This window comes from Sorex fumeus, unplaced genomic scaffold (assembly GCF_029834395.1).
Source record: "Sorex fumeus unplaced genomic scaffold, SorFum_2.1 ptg000111l, whole genome shotgun sequence".
Classification (NCBI taxonomy): domain Eukaryota; kingdom Metazoa; phylum Chordata; class Mammalia; order Eulipotyphla; family Soricidae; genus Sorex; species Sorex fumeus.
The window spans coordinates 8,623,900-8,645,301 of NW_026606168.1; the positions used below are offsets into that span (position 1 = coordinate 8,623,900).

The window sequence follows — 21,402 nt, forward strand, 5'->3', positions numbered from 1 at the left end:
AACAAATTCCACTTTTCTCCAAGATTTAGGTATCTCCTTCCAACTTATACTTATAATCTATATTTCTCACCATTCCCAAATTCCATACCGGATTAATCTGAATATTTCCATTTGACTAATCTGGAACACAAATAAGACCTTTTCTACTGGAGGAATAGCACAGCAGGTAGGGTATTTGCCTTGCACACGACCGACACGGCCGACCTGAGTTCCAATTCCTCCACCCCTCTCAGAGAGCCCAGCAAGCTACTGAGACTATCTCGCCCGCACGGCAAAGCCTGGCAAGCTACCCGTGACGTATTCGATATGCCAAACACAGTAACAAGTCTCACAATGTTACTGGGCCCGCTCGGGCAAACTGATGAACAACGGGAGGACATTGACAGTGACTACTTGGTATGACTACACAGCTCTAAAAATTTTAAGAGTTAAACTGTAGCACTCCGTCCATCTCAGGGGGACCGACCACCAGTCCGTCCGCTCCTCCCCTCCAGGTGGGTCGGGGGCGTCCAGCCGGAAAGTGCTCCTGCCCCCCCAGCCACGCCTCAGATTCCCACCTGAAGCCCAGTGGGGAGACTGTAGACCACCCTTCCTACATTCCAGGATCCTGGGTTGGTGTCGCCTGGGACAGGCTAGGGGCGTGGCCACCAGGAAAGGGGTGTGGCCTCTTAAAATGGGCGTGGCCTTCTCCTTGGCGGGCCGCCGCTAATGCGGCCGCAGTTAAATCACTCACATCAAGCACTCAGGACTCCCATCCCACAACTTGCTGCCTAATACCAACCAAAAATTTCCCACCTCTTCTACTGCAATCCAACAACAACCCACTCGCCTACTCAAGTTCCAACAAAGACCTGTTTGAAAACAGCTGTACAAGTTCATTTCCAAATAGCACCTTCTCCAAAAGTTTCAGTCAATGTCTGTTATAAAACAAAGAATAACGCCTGACTGAGAAGAACGTCAAACTCAGAAACGTAGAAGGGTGCCTACCATCGACAAAACCTTATCCATAATCCCTTCCCACTACAAGAGGGAATAGTATAATCTGTGCCGGACAGGAACCGAGGCCCATTGTTTGGCAACAAAACTGAACGGCTCCTGGCAGTCTCTCCTCATTCAACCAAGTACAGCCTGCCCCACGGCTTGAGACTCCCCCAGGGAATGAGCAGCTAGCTCGATCCCCTAGAATTGCCCGTTATCTCCCTTGACCTGCGCGGGACGGGAACTGAGGCCAACATCAGATCCCGCAGCAACAAAGCTGAAGGGATCCGGGAAGTCTCTCCTCACTCAACCAGAATAGTAACAGTGAAGGTGAAGGACTAAAGCACACTGGTCACAATGGTAAAGTAACGCAAAAGTCCACCAAACTTTCTTATTGAAGAGGCTAGCCCAGAAAACACCAACAGTATTGTAGTATTAGACAACCTCTCTGACAAGGAATTCAGAAGGGAGCTACTTAGGATGCTTAGGGAACTAAAAGAAACAGTGGAAAGCAATGCCAATAAAAGACAAGAGGATTTGAAGGCAGAAATGAGAAAAATGCAATCGGAAATGTTGGACCTGAAAACCCTGGTAGGCGAATTGAAAACCTCAGTGGAAGGCCTCAGAAGCAGAGTAAGAGCTGCTGAGAACAGAATCAGTGAGCTTGAAGATGAAGTTCAGAGACTCGCCAGAAAAGAGCAGAAAATGGAAAAGAGACTTACAGTTCGGGAACAGATGGCAAGAGAAGGGACAGGAAGAAAACCCTGATGAAGAAGAAACTGTCAAAGACATCATTGTTACAACATTTCCAGAACTGAAGAAAACTTGTGACCACATTCAGGAGGCCCGAAGGGTACCAGCTAGAAGAAATCCGAACAAAAATACCCCAAGACACATTCTGATCAAAATGACCAAAACTTTAGACAGAGACAAAATTCTGAAAGCAGCAAGATCGAAGAAAGAAATCTCTTACAAAGGAGCATCCTTAAAATTCACAGCTGATTTTTCTGATGAAACCCTCATGGCCCAAAAGCAGTGGTGGGACATAGTGAAAAAACTCAATGAAATAAATGCCTCTCCAAAAATACTTTACCCAGCGAGACTCTCATTCATAATAGAAGGAACAACACACAGTTTCACAGACAAACAACAGCTCAGGAACTTCATAGACTCAAAACCATGGTTACAAGTACAATTAAATGGGCTACTTTAAGACAGGACAGGCCCCTCAAATACACCTAATTTCAACAGAACAATGGGACAAAATCCCATAACAATAATCTCTCTCAATGTGAATGGGCTAAACGCACCAATTAAAAGACACAGAGTGGCAGGATGGATTAGAAAATTGAACCCAACATTCTGCTGCCTGCAAGAAACACACCTTAATAGTCAAAGCAAACACAGACTCAGAGTCAAAGGCTGGAAAACAATCCTACAGGCAAACAGCTCCCATAAAAAAGCTGGGGTAGCCACCTTAATATCAGACCACATCGATTTCAGATTGAAGAAGGTCATAAGAGACAGTGAAGGCCATTTCTTAGTGATCAAAGGATCTGTACAACAGGAAGAACTTACAATAATAAATGTATATGCACCTAATGAAAGACCAGCAAAGTACTTAAAACAACTACTCATAGATTTGGGAAAAGATATCAATAGCAACACAATACTAGTGGGAGACTTCAACACCGCTTTGTCACCTCTTCATAGATCAACCAGACTCAAACTTAGCAAGGACATACTTAATCTGAGGGAAACAATGGAAGAAAGGGACTTAGTAGATATATACAGGACACTTCATCCTCAAAAGGCTGAATACACATTCTTCTCAAGCGTACATGGAACATTCTCCAAGATAGACCACATGCTGAGCAACAAAACATACCTCCATAAAATTAAGAAGACAGAGATTGTATCAACAATCTTCTCAGACCACAATGCGCTTAAATTGGAAGTAAATCACACACAAAAACAGAAAACTAAATCAAACACCTGGAAATTAAACAGTGCGCTATTGAACAACGAGTGGCTTGGAATGAAAATCAAAGAGGAAATCAAAAGATTCCTAGAAACGAATGAAAATGAGGACACGAGTTACCAAAACTTATGGGACACAGCAAAAGCTGTCTTAAGAGGAAAGTTTATAGCTCTACAAGCATTCCTCAGAAAGGAGGAGCGAGCCCACATAAATAAACTAACCTCACAGTTTAAGAGCTTGGAGAAGGACCAACAAAAGGAGCACAACCCGAACAGGAGGAAGGAAATAATAAAACTCAGAACAGAGATTAACGAGATGGAAACCCAAAAAACAATCCGAAAGATCAATGATACCAAGAGCGGTTCTTTGAGAAAATTGACAAGATCGATAAGCCTCTAGCAAAACTCACAAAGAAGGGGAGAGAGAAAACCCTAATAAACCGAATCAGAAATGAAAAGGGGGTCATCACAACAGAAACTACAGAAATTCAAAGGATCCTCAGGGAGTACTTTGAGAAGCTTTATGCCACGGAACATCAAAACCTCGAGGAAATGGATAAATTCCTAGACTCCTACAGACACCCAAGGCTGAACCAAGAAGACCTGGAATACCTGAACAGACCTATCACCATCAAGGAAATTGAAATGGTAATAAAAAGTCTCCCCAAGCACAAAAGCCCTGGCCCGGATGGATTCACTAGTGAATTCTTCCAAATCTTTAAAGAAGACTTACTCCCAATCCTCTTTAAGCTTTTCCACGAAATTGAAATATCAAAAACACTTCCGAATAGTTTCTACGAAGCAAATATCACACTGATACCAAAAGCAGACAGAGATACCACAAAGAAAGAGAATTACAGGCCGATATCCCTGATGAACACAGATGCAAAGATCCTCAACAAACTACTAGCAAATAGAATCCAACTACTCATCAAAAAGATCATACACCATGACCAAGTAGGATTCATCCCAGGGATGCAAGGATGGTTTAACATTCGGAAATCAATCAACATAATCCACCATATCAACAAAAGAAAAGATAAAAAGCATATGATCATATCAATAGATGCAGAGAAAGCATTTGACAAGGTCCAGCACCCCTTTATGATGAAAACCCTAGCCAAAATGGGTATAGAGGGGACTTTCCTCAACATAGTTAAAGCCATCTACCACAAGCCTACAGCAAGCATCATCCTCAATGGGGAAAAGCTGAGAGCCTTCCCTCTAAGATCAGGGACGAGACAAGGATGCCCACTCTCTCCACTGCTGTTCAATATAGTACTGGAAGTACTTGCAATAGCGATTAGGCAAGAAAAAGATATTAAGGGCATTCAGGTAGGAAAGGAAGAAATCAATCTCTCACTATTCGCAGATGATATGTTACTATACTTAGAGAACCCAATAACCTCCACCAAAAAAATCCTAGAAACAATAGACTCGTATAGTAAAGTTGCAGGCTATAAAATCAATACCCAAAAGTCCATGGCTTTCCTATACGAAAACAGTGAGAGAGAAGAAAGCAACATGAAAAAAACAATCCCGTTCACAATTGTGCCCCAGAAAATCAAGTACCTAGGAATCAGCTTAACTAAGGAAGTAAAGGACCTGTACAAAGAAAACTACAAAACGCTACTTCAGGAAATAAAAGAGGACATGAGGAAATGGAAAGATATCCCCTGCTCATGGGTCGGGAGACTTAACATTGTCAAAATGGCAATACTACCGAAAGCATTGTATAAATTCAATGCAATCCCTATAAGGATACCCATGACATTCTTCAAAGAAATGGAGCAAACACTCCTGAAATTTATATGGAACAATAAGTCCCCACGAATAGCTAAAGCAATTCTTGGGAAAAAGAAAATGGGAGGAATCAACCTCCCTAACTTCAAACTCTACTACAAAGCAGTAATAATTAAAACAGCGTGGTACTGGAACAAAAGCAGAACTGCAGACCAATGGAACAGGGTTGAATACACTGACATCTCCCCTCAATCATATAATCATCTAATCTTTGATAAAAGTGCAAGAAATGTGAAGTGGAGTAAGGAAAGCCTCTTTAACATATTGTGCTGGCATCACTGGACGGCTACATGCAAAAAAATGGGCTCAGAACTCTGCCTAACACCATGTACAAAAATAAGATCAAAATGGATTAAAGACCTCAACATCAGACCAGAAACCATAAGGTACATTGAAGACAAAGTTGGCAAAACCCTCCATGACATTGAGGCTAATGGTACTTTCAAAGATGCCACGCCACTGACTAAGCAAGTAAAACAGAGATAGATAAATGGGACTATCTTAAACTAAGAAGCTTCTGCGCCTCCAAAGAAACAGTGACCAAAATACAAAGACAGTCTACAGAATGGGAAAGGATATTCACCGAATACACATCTGACAAGGGGTTGATATCAAGGATATACAAAGTACTGGTGGAACTCCACAGGAAGAAAACATCCAATCCCATCAAAAAATGGGGCAATGAAATGAACAGAAACTTTCTCAAAGAAGAAATCCGAATGGCAAAAAAGCACATGAGAAAATGCTCTACATCATTAATCATCAGGGAAATGCAGATCAAAACCACAATGAGATACCATCTCACACCTCAGAGACTGGCCCACATTCAAAAGAACAAAAGCAACCGATGCTGGCGCAGATGTGGCAAGAAAGGGACACTCCTTCACCGTTGGTGGGAATGCCGACTAGTTCAGCCCTTTTGGAAAACAGTATGGACGTTTCTCAAAAAATTAGAAATTGAGCTCCCATTTGACCCAGTGATACCACTCCTGGGAATATACCCCAGAGAGGCAAAAATGTGTAGTCGAAGTGACATCTGCACTTGTATGTTCATTGCAGCACTCTTTACAATAGCCAGAAACTGGAAGAAACCTGAGTGCCCAAGAACAGATGACTGGTTAAAGAAACTTTGGTACATCTACACAATGGAGTACTATGTAGCTCTTAGAAAAGATGAAGTCATGAAATTTACATACAAGTGGTACAATATGGAAAGTATCATGCTAAGCGAAATGAGTCAGAAAGAGAGGGATAGACATAGAAAGATTGCATTCATCTGGGGGATATAAAGCAACAAAATATGAGATCAATACCTAAGAATAGCTGAGATCAACACCAGGAGGATTACTCCATAGCTTAGAGGCCAGCCGGGTATTCTAGGGGAAAGGGCATTTCAGATAGAGAAGGGAGCACCAAATAAAGGGTGTTTGGAGGATCCTCCCAGGAGGGGAAATGCATGTTGAAAGTAGACTATGGACTGAACATGATTGCCACTCAATGCCTCTTTTGCAGACCACAACACCCAAAAGGAGAGAGAGAACAAAGGGGAATGCCCTGCCACAGAGGCAGGGTGGGAGGGGGTGGGGGGAAATGGGCACTGGTGGAGGAATGGGTATTTGATCATTGTATGACCGGAACCCAAGCACAAAGATTTGTAAATCTACAACTGTACTGCATGGTGCTTCACTAATAAAAAAAAAAATAAAAAACTGTAGCACTGTAGCACTGTCCTCCCATTGTTCATCTATTTTGCTCGAGCGACATCAGTAACGTCTCACAACAAATTGAGAGACTTGTTTTTACCGTTTTTGGCATATCAAATACATCACGATTAGCTTGCCAGGCTTTGCCGTGGAGGCAAGATACTCTCAGTAGCTTGCTGGGCTCTCCAAGAGGGGCAGAGGAATCGAACCCAGATTGGCCAGGCAAGGCAAACACCCTACTGTGCTATTGTTCCAGCCCAAGAGTTAAACAAACCAAAAAAAAAAAAAAGCCAGGTCCTGAAGGATAGCACAAAGGTTAAGGAGCTTGCGTTGCACAAGGGCCCACTGTGGTTCTATTCCTGGTTCTGTATGCAGTCATCCAAGCACTGCCAGGAGTGACCCTGAGCACAGAAACAGGAATAATACCTGAGCACAATAGAGTGTGACCCAAAAATCAGTTATTAAGTTACTGAAATAGCCCAGTCTCATCTCTCTGAACCACAACTTTGCATATACTCAGGCCCACAGGTCTGACCCCAAGACTGTGTGATCTAAGCAATGCCTCTCCTTCCTAAGGCCAACACTGCAGTCAAACAATCGAAGCTTGAATCACTTCCCATTTCCTCTGGCAAAACTTCCTTCAACACTCTCACTCACTTCGAATTCTTCTTCAGCGCAGACCACACCACCAACTTAGGTTTAGTATTAATTTTTCACAGTTGCCCACTATCAAGGCTTTCCTTGGCTACTGACCTCCCTTTCCTGCGTAAATTATGCATGCTTCTTGCATGTGGAAAGCAAAACTATTTTTTGCTTTCTTTAATAACCCCAAAAATACTCAATGCACTGCTCGCCTAAGCAGACGGCTTCTCTCAGAACATAATTTGGGGCCCATGTAAGAAAACCCTGCCCCTCCCAGTTTTCTCATGGATTTTTATCCCTTTGAGCTTTATGTTCCTTTTTGTGCGTTGCCTCAAGGGTTCTTTGAAAAGAAATTAAGTCAACAAACACATGTTGCTAGGCACATTGGAAATATATTGAATTTTGAAAATCATTTTTTTATTTCTGCTAAAAAGGAAACAATGAATCACACAATCACAGACTCATACTCAAGAACATGAAGTTTTACCGTTATGCAGTTTGGTCTCAAAGAAACACAAACACATCATTAGAATGTGAGCCTAAACAATTTCCCTGAGTGTCCAAGCTCACACACCCAGAATGATGATGGATCATATTTTTCTATTCAACTCCTGCTTATTGTGCAGTAAGAGAAAAGAGAAGTGGTCGTGGAAATGTACAAAACTCCATTTAAATGAGTTGCATAGGAAGGGAGTGTGCCGAAGGAAGTCTTGGTGATGTCATTGCAGTGCAGACTGTTGAATATCAGCTATATTGCTGTCTTTAATGACTATCTTTGGTAAACCCAAATGATCATGATTCTAAGAAGCAAAATCATGAAAGCAACAACTTATCCAATAACCAGGATACGGACAAGGCACTTTACAGTCCTAGGAATTAATTAGACATTAAATCACATTTTTTAGATGGAAATCTTTATTTTTCATGTGCATTAACTACTTGGTTGACATTTTTACCAACTTAGATAAGCCTTTACATATCCTGAATAGGATCAACAATACAACTCGGGACAAAAATCCCTTCAAAACTTCCTATCAACCCTTGGATCATAAAACACATACTGATAAAAGTTATTAAGGACCAGGATGTGACTCAGAGACACATCACAAGCCACATATGAGCGAGGCCCCAGCAGCATAAAATACAAAAAGTTGCTGCACCGGTCCTACTGAAGTCTCTCAGTTTCAGGCAAGTTCACTTTATCACTCAATGAACTCTTCTCTCTTCTCAAATTCTGCTAAAATTCACTCTTTACCATAGCCAGAAACTGGAAGAAACCTGAATGCCCAAGAACAGATGACTGGTTAAAGAAACTTTGGTACATCTACACAATGGAGTACTATGTAGCTCTTAGAAAAGATGAAGTCATGAAATTTACATACAAGTGGTACAATATGGAAAGTATCATGCTAAGCGAAATGAGTCAGAAAGAGAGGGATAGAATAGAAAGATTGCATTCATCTGGGGGATATAAAGTAACAAAGTATGAGATTAATACCCAAGAATAGCTGAGATCAGCACCAGGAGGATTACTCCATAACTTAGAGGCCAGCCGGGTATCCTAGAGGAAAGGGCTGTTCAGATAGAGAAGGGAGCACCAAATAAAGGATGTTTGGAGGATCCTCCCAGGAGGGGAGATGCATGTCGAAAGTAGACTATGGACTGAACATGTTTGCCACTCAATGCCTCTTTTGCAGACCACAACACCCAAAAGGAGAGAGAGAACACAGGGGATTGCCCTGCCACAGAGACAGGGGGGATGGGGGGATGGGGGTGGGAGGGATATTATCCATGGTGGTGGAAAATGGGCACTGGTGGAGGGATGGGTATCTGATCATTGTATAATTGAAACCAAAGCACAAAAAATTGTAAATCTACAACTTTAAAAAAAATAAAATAAAATAAAGGGGAAAAAAAAAATTCTGCTAAAATTCAATAGAATTGAATAAAGATAGAGTATGCCTGTGCCTGCATGAGAAAGAGAAAAGAACCAAAAGGAACCAAGTTTTCCCAAAATAATTTCTTTATTTTTAAACAGTCAAAAATAGCCAAAATCAATCTAACACTTTTTCTGGCATCCTTGACTTCAACACATTTTAATACAGTTACAACTATTCACTATTTCTTTCAATTGGTTTAATTCATCTTAATAAGTCTGGCTATTTGACTGGTATTTATATTTCTACAACTTTGAACATTAATATTTTATACATATCTTCTCATCACTTCTATTATTCACTTTTATTATTAACTAAAAAAAACCCTAAACTTTCTAATGAGAAGAAGAATTTTAATTTAATTTTAATTTCATCCTTCTGCCATTCTAAAATGGAGGTAGAATACTTTGTTTTATGTTTTAGCAATCTGAAATCCCATTTGTGATTTTCTTTTTCACCTTCAAATTTTCATAACATCATGGGTTGGGATTTGGGTCTTTTACAAATCAATTTTATTTATATTCATAAACCTTGTCTTATTTATGTTTAAACTCTTTACCTTCTAAAATCACCCTTGATTGATTCCTAAACCTATACATATCCTATATATATCCTATAACATGCTTTCAAGTTTTGGGACTTGTTCTCTAAGATCTGAAATATTTGTTCTCTAAGATCTAAGGTTCTCTAAGATATGAAATACCTTTCTTTAACCTAATTTGACTAGGCTTAGTACTTGTGGAAATTCTATCATTTACTTTGTGTAACATTTTCTCCCAAACTCTCCCAAATGCTAAGGGTTAGGTTTAAAGTCAATTGTTATTCCTCAAAATTATAAAATCCTAGGTCAGAGTGAGAGTACAATAGGTAGGGAGCTTGCCTTATACACTTCCAACCAGGGTTGACATCATCATGTATGGTTCAGGGGTGATCCCTGAGCTCAGAGTCAAGAATAAGCCTTGTGCTCTGCTAGATGTGGCCAAAAAACAACAACAACAAAATCAAATTTGTAAAATTCTGTGTCACCTTCAGCCATATTTATTTCATAGTATAAAAACTTTATCAGTAAGTATGTGAGGGAAGAATAAGCAATGTGGGGGGATTATTTGTTTATTGGGCATTTTGGATTTTATCCCCATGGCTGGTCAAAAAAAAAAAACAGCATTGTAAAAAAACAGGTTTGGAATTGGGCTAATCTGGGTTAGAACTCCAGTACTGCTACCTCTTAGCTGTGTGACCTTAAACAAGTGACTAGAAAGCATTCCACTTTGTCTCTCTGGGTTCTGTGAAATAACAGCAATATGTCCAAAGCAATGGCTGATACAGAGTTGGACTCAGAATTGCAGTGATGGGACCCATTCATTATCCAGCTGTGTGACCCTGAGCAAGTTACTTGAGATCTCTGTGCCTTTGTGCTTCCATATATAAAAGCAAGATAACATAATACACTCATAGAATTATTGAAGAATTCTTGAGAATGTGTTTCTTTTTCCCTTATCATTTTGAATTCTAACCACTTTTAGTTCAGAAAAGAAATTAGATTTCAAACATTACTAAAATACTATGAAAACACTTGGCATCCTGCTATAAAAATGAGCAAATGAGAAAAGTTTCTGGTGAGTTACAAATCCCAAAAAGACATGAACCCCACCATATTTAAGGTAATATGTGTGGTTCATATGTACTCACTGCATACTGGAACTTTTCATTATATTCACGGTCATTGGCTTTCACTCTCCGTTCCACTTCTAAAAGAAAGAGAAATTAGATATGAAATTAAATTTTCAACCCAAAGAAAACACAACTCATTAGTCTAACATCACTTGGGCTACTTCAATTGTGTCAAGGTTGTAAAAATTCTTTCCTTTGGAATTTGAAGGGCATTAGTTTTATCCAGTCTAAATATTAGAACAAATTGTTGGAAAATGGAAAGTCAAAAGGTTTCTTATTGTCTTTCTGATGCCAGCCATAAAGCAAAACATTATGTGTCTCCACTTTTTATGTCCCTTTAGGTCCACTGAGTCACACAGAGTCGAAAGACCCTTCCCTTCCTTTAGAAGTTCTTCGAGAAGTAACTTCTGAACATCAAGTGCTGTCCTGGGGAAAAAATTGTTTTTCTACAAAGTCACAAAAACACAACAGTCAAATAACAACAAACTGATGTGGATGGTGAGGTCACTGGCTGTGTGGCCATAGAATCAAAGGTGATCTTTCCAAGCAAAACCATGCTTATTGAGAGCTCCACATCACCAGGACAGTGAGATATGTCCTTACCTGGAAGTGGCCCAAAACAAGAAATATCTTCTAGAAGCCAATGTAAATGCCGAAACAAATTTTAAAAGTACAGAGGGACAACAAATCCAAAAATTATGTCAGTGCAGAGATTAAAATTTGCAGAGGATAGAAAAGAGTACCTCAGAATCACCTACAGAATAGTTTTTGTAGGAACGATGGCAAGTCTTTGGTCTTATTCAACTAAATTAAGAATATACAAAAAGTACAGATGAAATGATAAAATCTGCGGGAAGAAGGGCACCAGAGTAAACATCAGATGTCCTGGTGGACTCCTATGTCACATAATTTGACGATTACATCCAGGAAACTCTCAGTTCCACATTTTTGTACTTGCAAAGTGAAAAAGATGGTTAAAAGTATAGAGATAGGTGACAGCCCCATGTGTGAGGTTACAGAAGAAACATACAATCACAGAGAGAGTAGGGAGCGAAGTTAAACTGTCACATGGAGGCCCAGACTAGGGGTGGGAGATGGAAGAACAAGAGAAAAATTGAGATGAGCTGTAGGTAGAGGGAGCTAAGAAAAAGAAAAGGTGAAATGAAGAGAGTAAATGAATAAATATATATATATATAAATATATATATTATTGCCCACACCTCCATAGCCCAGTCACCATAAGTGGCAACTACTAATGAACTTTTCCCAAATGGCCAAGAGGAATCAAATTGTCTCTCCACTGGTCCTTATTTTTATTCTCCAATATGAAATTTACCTTTAAGAAATCTCCTGACAAACCATACCCTGTCTTAAATTATAGTTGGATTGATACTATTTGGAAAGTGGTTTTGCCTCTTTGATAATGATTGACAGGCTCCCTTCTTACCTGTCAAATCAAGACACACCCCTGTGATTGTTCCTGATTTCAAGGCTTTCTCACCTAATTGCTAGTGAGAAAAAGACTGGCATGGTATCCACACCTGGTCAGGCTTCATTGGGCTTGTCCTAACCTAGGAGGAAGCAGTCTCTCAATCAACCATTCCCTGAAAGGTATATTTCAAGTCATGGCTATGAAGCATCATCTTCTCTTTCCTGTTCTTGACGCCCCCAAACGGGCAAAAGCATAATAGTGAAAATGATGTATTGGAGGCGAAGAGACTTTCAAGCAAACAGATCTATATTGCCCCTTCTCCAAACACAGGTAAAGTACAAGTGGTAGGAAATCCATGGATATGACTCACAAGGGGAATCTCGTCTCATGGCAATAATTAATCTGGCCCACTGGCATGCATAGATTAGCTATAAATCAAAAAATCAGGTTGTTCATCTGTATATAAAATAGGCTTCAATTTAGTAGATTGCAGACATTCTAGTGACAATCATTTTAAAATTTTACATTTAATAGATGGACATGGAGAGTCAGAGGGAGAAGGACAGACATAGAATGATGGCTCTCATTTGTATGTTATAAAGAAACATAGTAGGAGAATACTACACAAAGACAATAGAAACGAAGGCCAGGAAGACTGATCCTTAGTTGAAAGCCTGCCACTATGGGGGAAGGAGGTTAGGTCAGAGAAGGGACCACCATGACAATCATAGTGAGAAGTGACCACTCCAGACAAGAACTGGGAGCTAAACGGAAATAAAGTGATATGCATGATACCCTTTCAGTAGCCCTATTACAAACCACAGTGCCTAAAAAGAATAAAGAAAAAAGAAAAGTATCTTCCATAGAGGCAGGCTGGGGGCAAAAGGGAAACTAGGGACATCGGTGAAGGGAGAGATACACAAACACTGTACGACTGAAACTCAATCACGAAGAACTTTGTAATTTTATGTCTCATGGTTATTCAATACTTTTTTTTTACTTTTATTAGTGAAAGACCATGAGGTACAGTTGTAGACTTACAAATTTTTGTGCTTGGGTTTCAATTATACAATGATCAAGTACCCATCCCTCCACCAGTGCCCATTCTCCACCACCAATGATCCCAGTAGCCCTCCCACCCCTCCATCCCCCCCCCCCCCATCTCACCGTGCCTCTATGGCAGGGCATTTCCTCTTGTTCTCTCTCTCCTTTTGGGTGCTGTGATTTGCAAAAGAAGCATTGAGTGGCAATCATGTTCGGTCTATAGTCTATTTTCAGCATGCATCTCCCATCCTGGGAGGATTCTCCCAACACCCTTTACTTGGTGTTCCCTTCTCTATCTGAGCTGCCTTTTCCCCTAGCATGTGCAGCTGGCCTCCAAGCCAGGGAGTGAACCTTCTGGTACTTATCTAGGCTATTCATGGGTGTTAGTCTCCTATTTTGTTACTTTATATTCCTCAGATGAATGCAGTCTTTCTATGTCTGTCCCTCTCTTTCTGACTCATTTCACTTAGCATGATACTTTCCAAGTTGTACCACTTGTATATAAATTTCATGACTTCATCTTTTCTAACAGCTGCATAGTACTCCACTGTGTAGATGCACCAAAGTTTCTTTTACCAGTCATCTGTTCTTGGGCACTCGGGTATTTTCCAGATTTGGGCTACTGTGAACAGTGCAGCAATGAACACAGAAGTGCAGATGTCTTTTCGATTGTACTTTTTTGCCTCTCCGGGATATATTCCCCCAAGTGGTATTCAATACATTTTTTTTAAATTTTTACACTTATATGGATCTCATTAAAAAGCAGAAGTCTGGTGCCAGATAGATAATAGAAGGGTCGGCCTTGCACACAGCTGACCCAGGTACAATATCCAGCACTACATGTGTTCCCCAAAAACAACAAAAAAGGCAGAATTCTATACTTGTGAATGTAATTTTACTTGAAGCTAGCCGGGCTCTTAATTCCCATCCTGTGTCTCCATGTAACCCACCCTCCCCAAGGACTTATAATAGCCCTTTCCCAAAGTGGTCAAAGAAGCATTTTTGTGCGAGCAAAGTTTAGATCTTCTTCTGGATGTCCACAATGTTCCCATCCCAGGAGACTTTGTGAGAGCCAGGAAACACTCTTTGCTTCTAAATCTTTATTATTAGACTTAATTTTTGCTTCTGTACTTCCAGTAAGTATTGTCTTTCTGAACTGAGCCTTCATGGATTAATTCTGACAGAAGATTTTCTATCCTTTCACTAAGCTTTGCAACATTCTGGTGCCTTTACTTCGAAACCCCTGCAGTACTTGCCTCTAACTTGACTACGTGAGGCTGGACTTGTCTGCAGGAATTGACCCTCTTTTGTTGACAGTGTGTGAGGCAATGCAAACCTCTTGCCAATAAATCCATCCTTCAAGGAGAGGAAGCTGAAAACAACCCCCCCCCCATAAAGAGCTCCTAGTGATTACTGCTCAGCAGGTGAATGACATGAAATGGGATTAAGCTAGGGACTTTGCAGACATCCTGGGATTTTCTAGAGGTGAGAATCACAAAGAGAAAGTCACCAAGGGGTGTTTGATTCACTGGTGTAAATTTATTCCTGCTTTATCTGGTTCCAAAAATGAGTAAAGAGATACACACACACACACACACACACACACACACACACACACACACAATGTGTAAGATAAAGTAAGTCAACACAGGTTCAAATGGAGCAAAAGAACTTCTGGTTCAAGATAGCAAACCCATTATATTCTTCTACGTCCCTTTCCTCTAAGCTTCCTCTGAAATGACAGCAACAGGGGTTTTTCAAAAGAAAATAAAAATAACAGTGCCAGAAAACAAGACTGGGGGCTAGATGAGGTTCATGAAGTTAAAGAAAGCCTAGAAAATAAAATAGAAATCAGATGGAATGAGTTTAAACAAAAACAAACAGAAACATAAGGCCAGGATGCAGTTCAGTGATAGAAGACTTACCTTGTGTTTTTGAGGCCCTGGTTTCAAGTCCTAGAACCCCCTTCCCTCCCCCACCGCCCCACGCACACCCCACAGGAAAATATTTCAGCCAAAGAATGACAAGAATCATTGTCTCCGGGCTGCCCCAGAGAAGGCCCAACTTCTTTCCAAAAATACTTATATAAAAAGTATAGTGTTTCTATTTATATACTATATACTATTTCAGGGTTGGAGCAATAGCACAGTGGGTAGGGCGTTTGCCTTGCACGCAGCCAACATGGCCAACCTGAGTTCGATTCCTCCGCTCCTCTCGGAGAGCCTGGCAAGCTACCGAGAGTATCTCGCCCACATGGCAAAGCCTGGCAAGCTAGCCGTGATGTGTTCAATATGCCAAACACAGTAACAACAAAGTCTCACTATGGAGACGTGACTGGGCCCACTCGAGAAAATGGATATAAAACAGTGACAGTGACAGTTTGCTCTTGTTTTCTGGGCTAGTTATCTAACAGTCTTTTGCTCTCAAAAGAGCCTGGTTTAGAAAACAAATTAGCTGAACACTTTATTTTTAATGTATCACCAAATATTCAAATAATAATTGTGCTAGGTGTGTCCTCCCATGGTCAGATTCCATAAAACAGGAGAGGAAGGAATGAAAGAAGGGAGGGAGAGAGGGAGGGAGGGAGGGAGGGAGGGAGGGATGGTAGGAGAGAAGGAAGAGAGAAAGAAAGAAAGAAAGAAAGAAAGAAAGAAAGAAAGAAAGAAAGAAAGAGAAAGAGAGAGAGAAAGAGAGAGAGAAATAGGGAGGATGTGGAGTCATAATATACTGGGTAAGGCTCTGGCCTTGCATGTGGATGACCCGAGTTCAATCCCTGCCATCTCATATGATCCCCTGAGCCTACCAAATTGATCCCTGAGCACAGAGCCAGCAGTAAGTCCTGAGCACTGCTGGTTGTGACACAAAAACAAAAACAAAATAAGACAGACGATTAATTGATTCCTGACACCATTTATGGTCCCCCAGGCAGAGCCTGCAGAGATCCCTGAACACAGAACACCTCTGTGTGTGGTCTAAAAGGAACAAAAATTTTAAGATAATAATTAACGGGGTTGAGGATGTAACTCAGTAACTTGAGTGCATGCCTCATGTGCATGAGGGCAATGGTTTGAGCTTCAGCACCAAAAACAAACAAATTAATCAAAAAGAAACAGATGATGGATTTGATTAAATAGTGTTATCATTCTTCTGTGTTAGATGAAGCACCTAACAAGGCATGTGACAGAAGAAGACATCCTTCACCCTTCAGTAAGCCAAGAGAATAACCATTTGCAATGGGAGAATTACATGAGACACTTGTTCTGAAACTACTCCAGAATATACTAGAGAAGTAGCACTTATATCTTACTAATTCTACTACGTGTAAGATGATGGAAACAGCCTTCACTCACCAAAACTCATATCGACCAATATACAACTTGGTGTCTACCTCACAAATATCAGTGGAGTACTCATTGCATCCTTATTTTTAAACTATCTGATTCCTGTTACATTATCCAAGACAAACAAAAGTAGCCACCTCATATATTTCATGAAGTGTTCAGAGTTGAATATTAGGAAACATTTGCCTCAGTTTCAGGATAATTGACCTGTAGCCTACACTCTCCTTTCTGCGAATTATTATCTGAAAGTTACAACTTGTTTAAAAACCCTAGTTTCAGGTAACAAGCCACATCCATTTATGTCTGTATGCATGCTTGGCCTTATATATGAAAGAAGAAGATCTGTACAGAACATCCAAAAGAATTATCAAATCACTGAGATTCATGCTTAAAAGAGGAGAGAGATAAAGTATCATTTAGCTGGGAAATTTTCGCTGCAATGGAGGTTTTCTTTGGGGAGACACACCCCAATGTGCTCAGGGTTTACTCCTAGGCTCTGCCCTCAAGGATCATTTCTGGCAGGTGTTTGGGGAACATATGGAGTCCCAGGGATTGGATCTGGAATTGCCAAGTGCAAGGCCAGCAAGCCAAGTGCAAGGTACTATCTCTTCAGCCCTGCAATCAAGGTTTTCTTTCCCTACTGGCAATAATTTAGGACCAATAAAAATAAGAGTCTGATAGAAAAGTTCTTGTATAAGAAAAAGAAGCCTGCACATTGAAACAAGAAACTCAGTATTCTACCAACCCTCTGGGTGAGCATATTTAACTCTTGACTTATGCTTTCAGTTCCTTAGTAAAATAATACCATTTCCAGTTGTTATCGTTAAATGAGAATTGTATGGAAAACATTCTGTGAACCAAAAGAAAACAGAAAATTCTTATTTGGAAAATATTTTAAATAAATGAAAATAAAAGGTAAAAAAGGGAAATATCTCAAGCTTGACTAGTCGGTCTTAAAAGGATCGTGTTATTTCTCAAGAGAGCCTGGAGTGAGTTTCTGAATATTTTCTAACTAGAAACTGGCAAGCACCCACTAATTCTATTCCAGATCCTCTAAAGCAATACCCAGTTCCTAATCTGGGCTATTCTATCTCATACATTTTATAATATTCGGTTTCTAATTCCAGTTGGCAAGAGAAGATAGGTCACTTGCATCTCTCTTATAGGTTTTCCTGTATTCCTAACACCTTCATATTGAAGACTAGTTAGTGAATAAAAGAGAAAGAGAAGGATTTAAAGGATCACCACCACTAGGAGTATAACAACCAAATGCAGTGGTCTTTTCTTCACTTAATTCCAGAACATTTTGTCCTTTACTCCACAAAAAGAGGCTTAGAAGGCAAACTTCAGGTATTTGGCTTTAGGTCCAAGGAAATCATGAAATGATGAAGCACCATTGAGATTTAGGGGTATATATATAAAATTGTGATGGCAGAAATGGGTATTTCCTCTGCATGGTTGGTCTTGCTCCAAGAGCTTTGAAAAAAAAAAATGTCTCCAAACATGGAGTGTCATTTGGGGCCTGAGGTTGTTGTTGTTTTGGGTTGGGTCAGAAGTTTCAGGAAAAAAATATTCCCTTAAGCCAAATCAATAACTTAAGCTTTTTCCTTTGTTAATTTTCTTTCATTCTTCACAATCTGGTCTGTGTGGTTGGGAGCCAAAGCAATTCATTAAAGACATGAGGAAAGAACAATGAGTAGGGAAAGCTTTAAAGAAAAGAGTTCCCCAGCCTCCAAGATTTCCTGATTTGACTCCAAGAGCACATTCTGATACAATTGAAAAATATGTGTCCCGAATCGGGGTTTCCTATTGAAACCCACTGGTGACCTGCAGTCGCTTAGACTTAATGGACTTTTAAGCAGAAAACTAAAGAGAATCGAGTAACACAGAAAAAAATTCTTCCCACAATTTTTTAAATGCTTGTCCTCACAAAAGAGTTTGGAAACAGAGTTAGGGGATTCAAACAAATACTAAAGGGCCTTCGGTTTGTTTTCCTCTTGGCTAAGCCAATTTTGTTCATCAGGTCCAGATACTTGGAAAATCTGATTTGTTGGGAACTTTATTCCTCTGTGGCTTACTATAGCTTCTCAAAGAAATATAAGAATGTTTACTAATTCATTCTGCTTGTAGCATATGTGAATTGTATTAAACAAGTGACTAGTAAAATCAATAAAATCTTCATATGAGCTCTCTACATGTAGTTTTCTGTAAATATAATTTACTTACACTGTGGAGATTTAAGACTTGGTGCCATAAAATATAATAACAACTAATATTATTGAGCACATGTTAAGAACTAGATACTACATGAAATGTTTCACATGCATTATTCCATTAATCCTTAATATAATATGATTTACTATTAGGAGTGCCATGCTACAAAGGATGAGAATAAAGACCTAGCATGATCACACAGTAGAGTCAGAATTTAAACACTGAATTCCTACTTAAAGAAGCTTGAAAGAAGGAGTGGAGCGGTAGCACAGCAGGTACTGTGTTTGCCTTGCACGCTGCCGACCCGGGTTTGATTCCCAGCATCCCATATGGTCCCCCGAGCACTGCCATGAGTAATTTCTGAGTGCGTGAGCCAGAAGTAAGCCCTGTGCATCACCTGGTGTGACCCAAAAAAAAAGCAGCAATAATAATAATAATAATAATGAAGCTTGAAAGAGATTCTGGATGTGTGAAGATGATAGATGATATTATATGAAAAATGACTAAGCAAGCTGTAGAAAGCACTCAGTAGGCTGGAGTTCATGCTTTGCATGCCGGAGGTCCTGAGTTCCATCCCTGGCACTGCATGCAATTCCCAAGCACCACTCAGAGAAACTGCAGAGCATGTAAGCTGTCAGTTGTCCCTGAGAACTTTTGGATGTGGCCCCAAAACCAAACAAAAGAGGACTGAGAAAATGCACATGGGTTTGTGTGTGTGTCCAGGGGTCAAGGAGAAAAGAAGAGGCATCTCTCACTGAAAGCAATACTCCAGGATGTGCCCCAGATCACACGCCCCCTCCCGCCCCCTCCCGTTAACCTTGTGACCCCGTGACCGCTTACATTCCACAGCTTCCGGCTTCTCTGTTTCACCCTGGAGGCCTTTCTGAGAACTAGTCTGCCCTCTCCATGGAATATTTGGGCAACTCTGTCCTTGCTGCGAACCTGCTCCCAAATTCTTGTTCAAAACGGTCTGCTTTCTTGGAAACCTACCTCGTGTGTGCCCAGTTCTAGAGTGTTACTTATCCACATCATTTGTAATCTGATTGTCTATGGTAAAATTGCATTTTTATGGCATGGGTAGTGCTCAGAATGCTCTCTGTAGAGACAGAAATAGCTATGTCTTTCTGTAGCACCCCTCCTCCCCCATGAAAATGAGAGAGGGTGGGGAAGAATACAGTTATAACCCTATGGGTCGCAGGCATCTTAAAGAAGATGGAACCCAGGTAATTTTCTAATGAGCCATACTTGAGTCATTCATAGGAAGCAAACCACCTCTCAAGATGAGTGAGTTTGGGCTCAAGAGATATTACAGTGGATAGGGTGTTTGCCTTGTATACAGTAGACCTAGGTTCAAATCCCTGGAATATCACATGATGATCTGACCACTGCCAGGAGTGATCCCTGAGTGCAGTGCCAGGAGTAACCCCTGAGTAATGTCAGGTGTGGCCTCCCAAAAAAGGAGGAGGAGTAGGACGAGGAGGAGGAAGAGGAGGTAGGAGGAGAAGGAGAAGGAGGAGGAGAAGGAGGAGGAGGAGGAGGAGGAGGAGGAGGAGGAGGAGGAGGAGGAGGAGGAGGAGGAAAGAAGAAGAAGAAGAAGAAGAAGAAGAAGAAGAAGAAGAAGAAGAAGAAGAAGAAGAAGAAGAAGAAGAAGAAAGAAGAGGAGGAGGAGGAGGAGGAAGAGGAGGAGGAGGAAGAGGAGGAGGAGGAAGAGGAGGAGGAGGAAGAGGAGGAGGAGGAAGAGGAGGAGGAGGAAGGAAAAACACTCAAGAAGAGAAAGCAAATGAGAAGGAAATCCAAGGTATCTTATCTGCTTTGCACCTGAGGGCGTTCCAGGAAGCAGTTTTTCAAAGTTTGTGCTTGTTGTTTTGAGTTATAAATTGAGTTTCTTAAGTACATATTGGTTTCTGCGTCTGAGACCTACAATCTAAATGGTAAGCAAAACTTCTGGAACCAGGACAGAGAGATTTATTCCAAAAATATTCACTGCACTCTTTGGGACACGGGTCTATTCTAGGCAGTGAAAGAAAAACAAACAAGATAGAGATGGCCTGAAAAGGGTGGTCGTGCCCACAAAACTCTGCACAGCCAAGAAGCAAAGGAGGAGGCCACAATGGGTATGAAAAACCAGAGAAAGAAAAGAGGAGCCTTGATAGGTGCTCAAAAGGTTACCTCTGCTAAACCCCAGGCAGCAGCCCTAGAGGTAATCTATGTCACAACAGACAAACTGGAGAGTATTGTAAATTGTTTTGCCAAGCACTGTATCCAAGCCAGGCTGCAGATACTTTACAAAGATAAGAAATTTTTCAGAGGTCCTTTGCCACCTGAATGAAGTGAAACATAGTCTTTGCACAAGGATGTCTGCAGCTCCCCCCGCCCCCCCCCCCCCCCCCGGTTTTACAGGATATCAGAGCAAATGTGAGCTCATCAAAAGCAAAAGTAGGAGACCCACTTCATTTACCTGCTTGTGGAGCATTCAGATCATGCCCTTTTTAAAGAAACAATGGAGCCAGAATCTCTGGCAGAAAATGAAACCTAGCCACTCCTCATCCCCTCCTCTTCCCATTGCAGTTCCAACCCACATCACTTCTGTCTCAGGTCACTGCATTGCCTTCCTCTGCCCCCCTGCTTTCTCCCTGGTCCCTGTAGGCTGTCTGCAG

General features: G+C 40.8%; 1 protein-coding gene across 1 annotated transcript in view; it reads right to left on the reverse strand.

Annotated features, from left to right (window-relative positions):
* Positions 1-21,402, reverse strand: part of ATP8B4 (ATPase phospholipid transporting 8B4 (putative)) — a 236,005-nt gene that overhangs the window by 199,438 nt on the left and 15,165 nt on the right. The window contains exon 3 of the mRNA XM_056135410.1: positions 10,733-10,791. Within this exon, the coding sequence (XP_055991385.1) occupies positions 10,733-10,791 (59 nt within the window). The remainder of the gene's footprint in view (positions 1-10,732; positions 10,792-21,402) is intronic.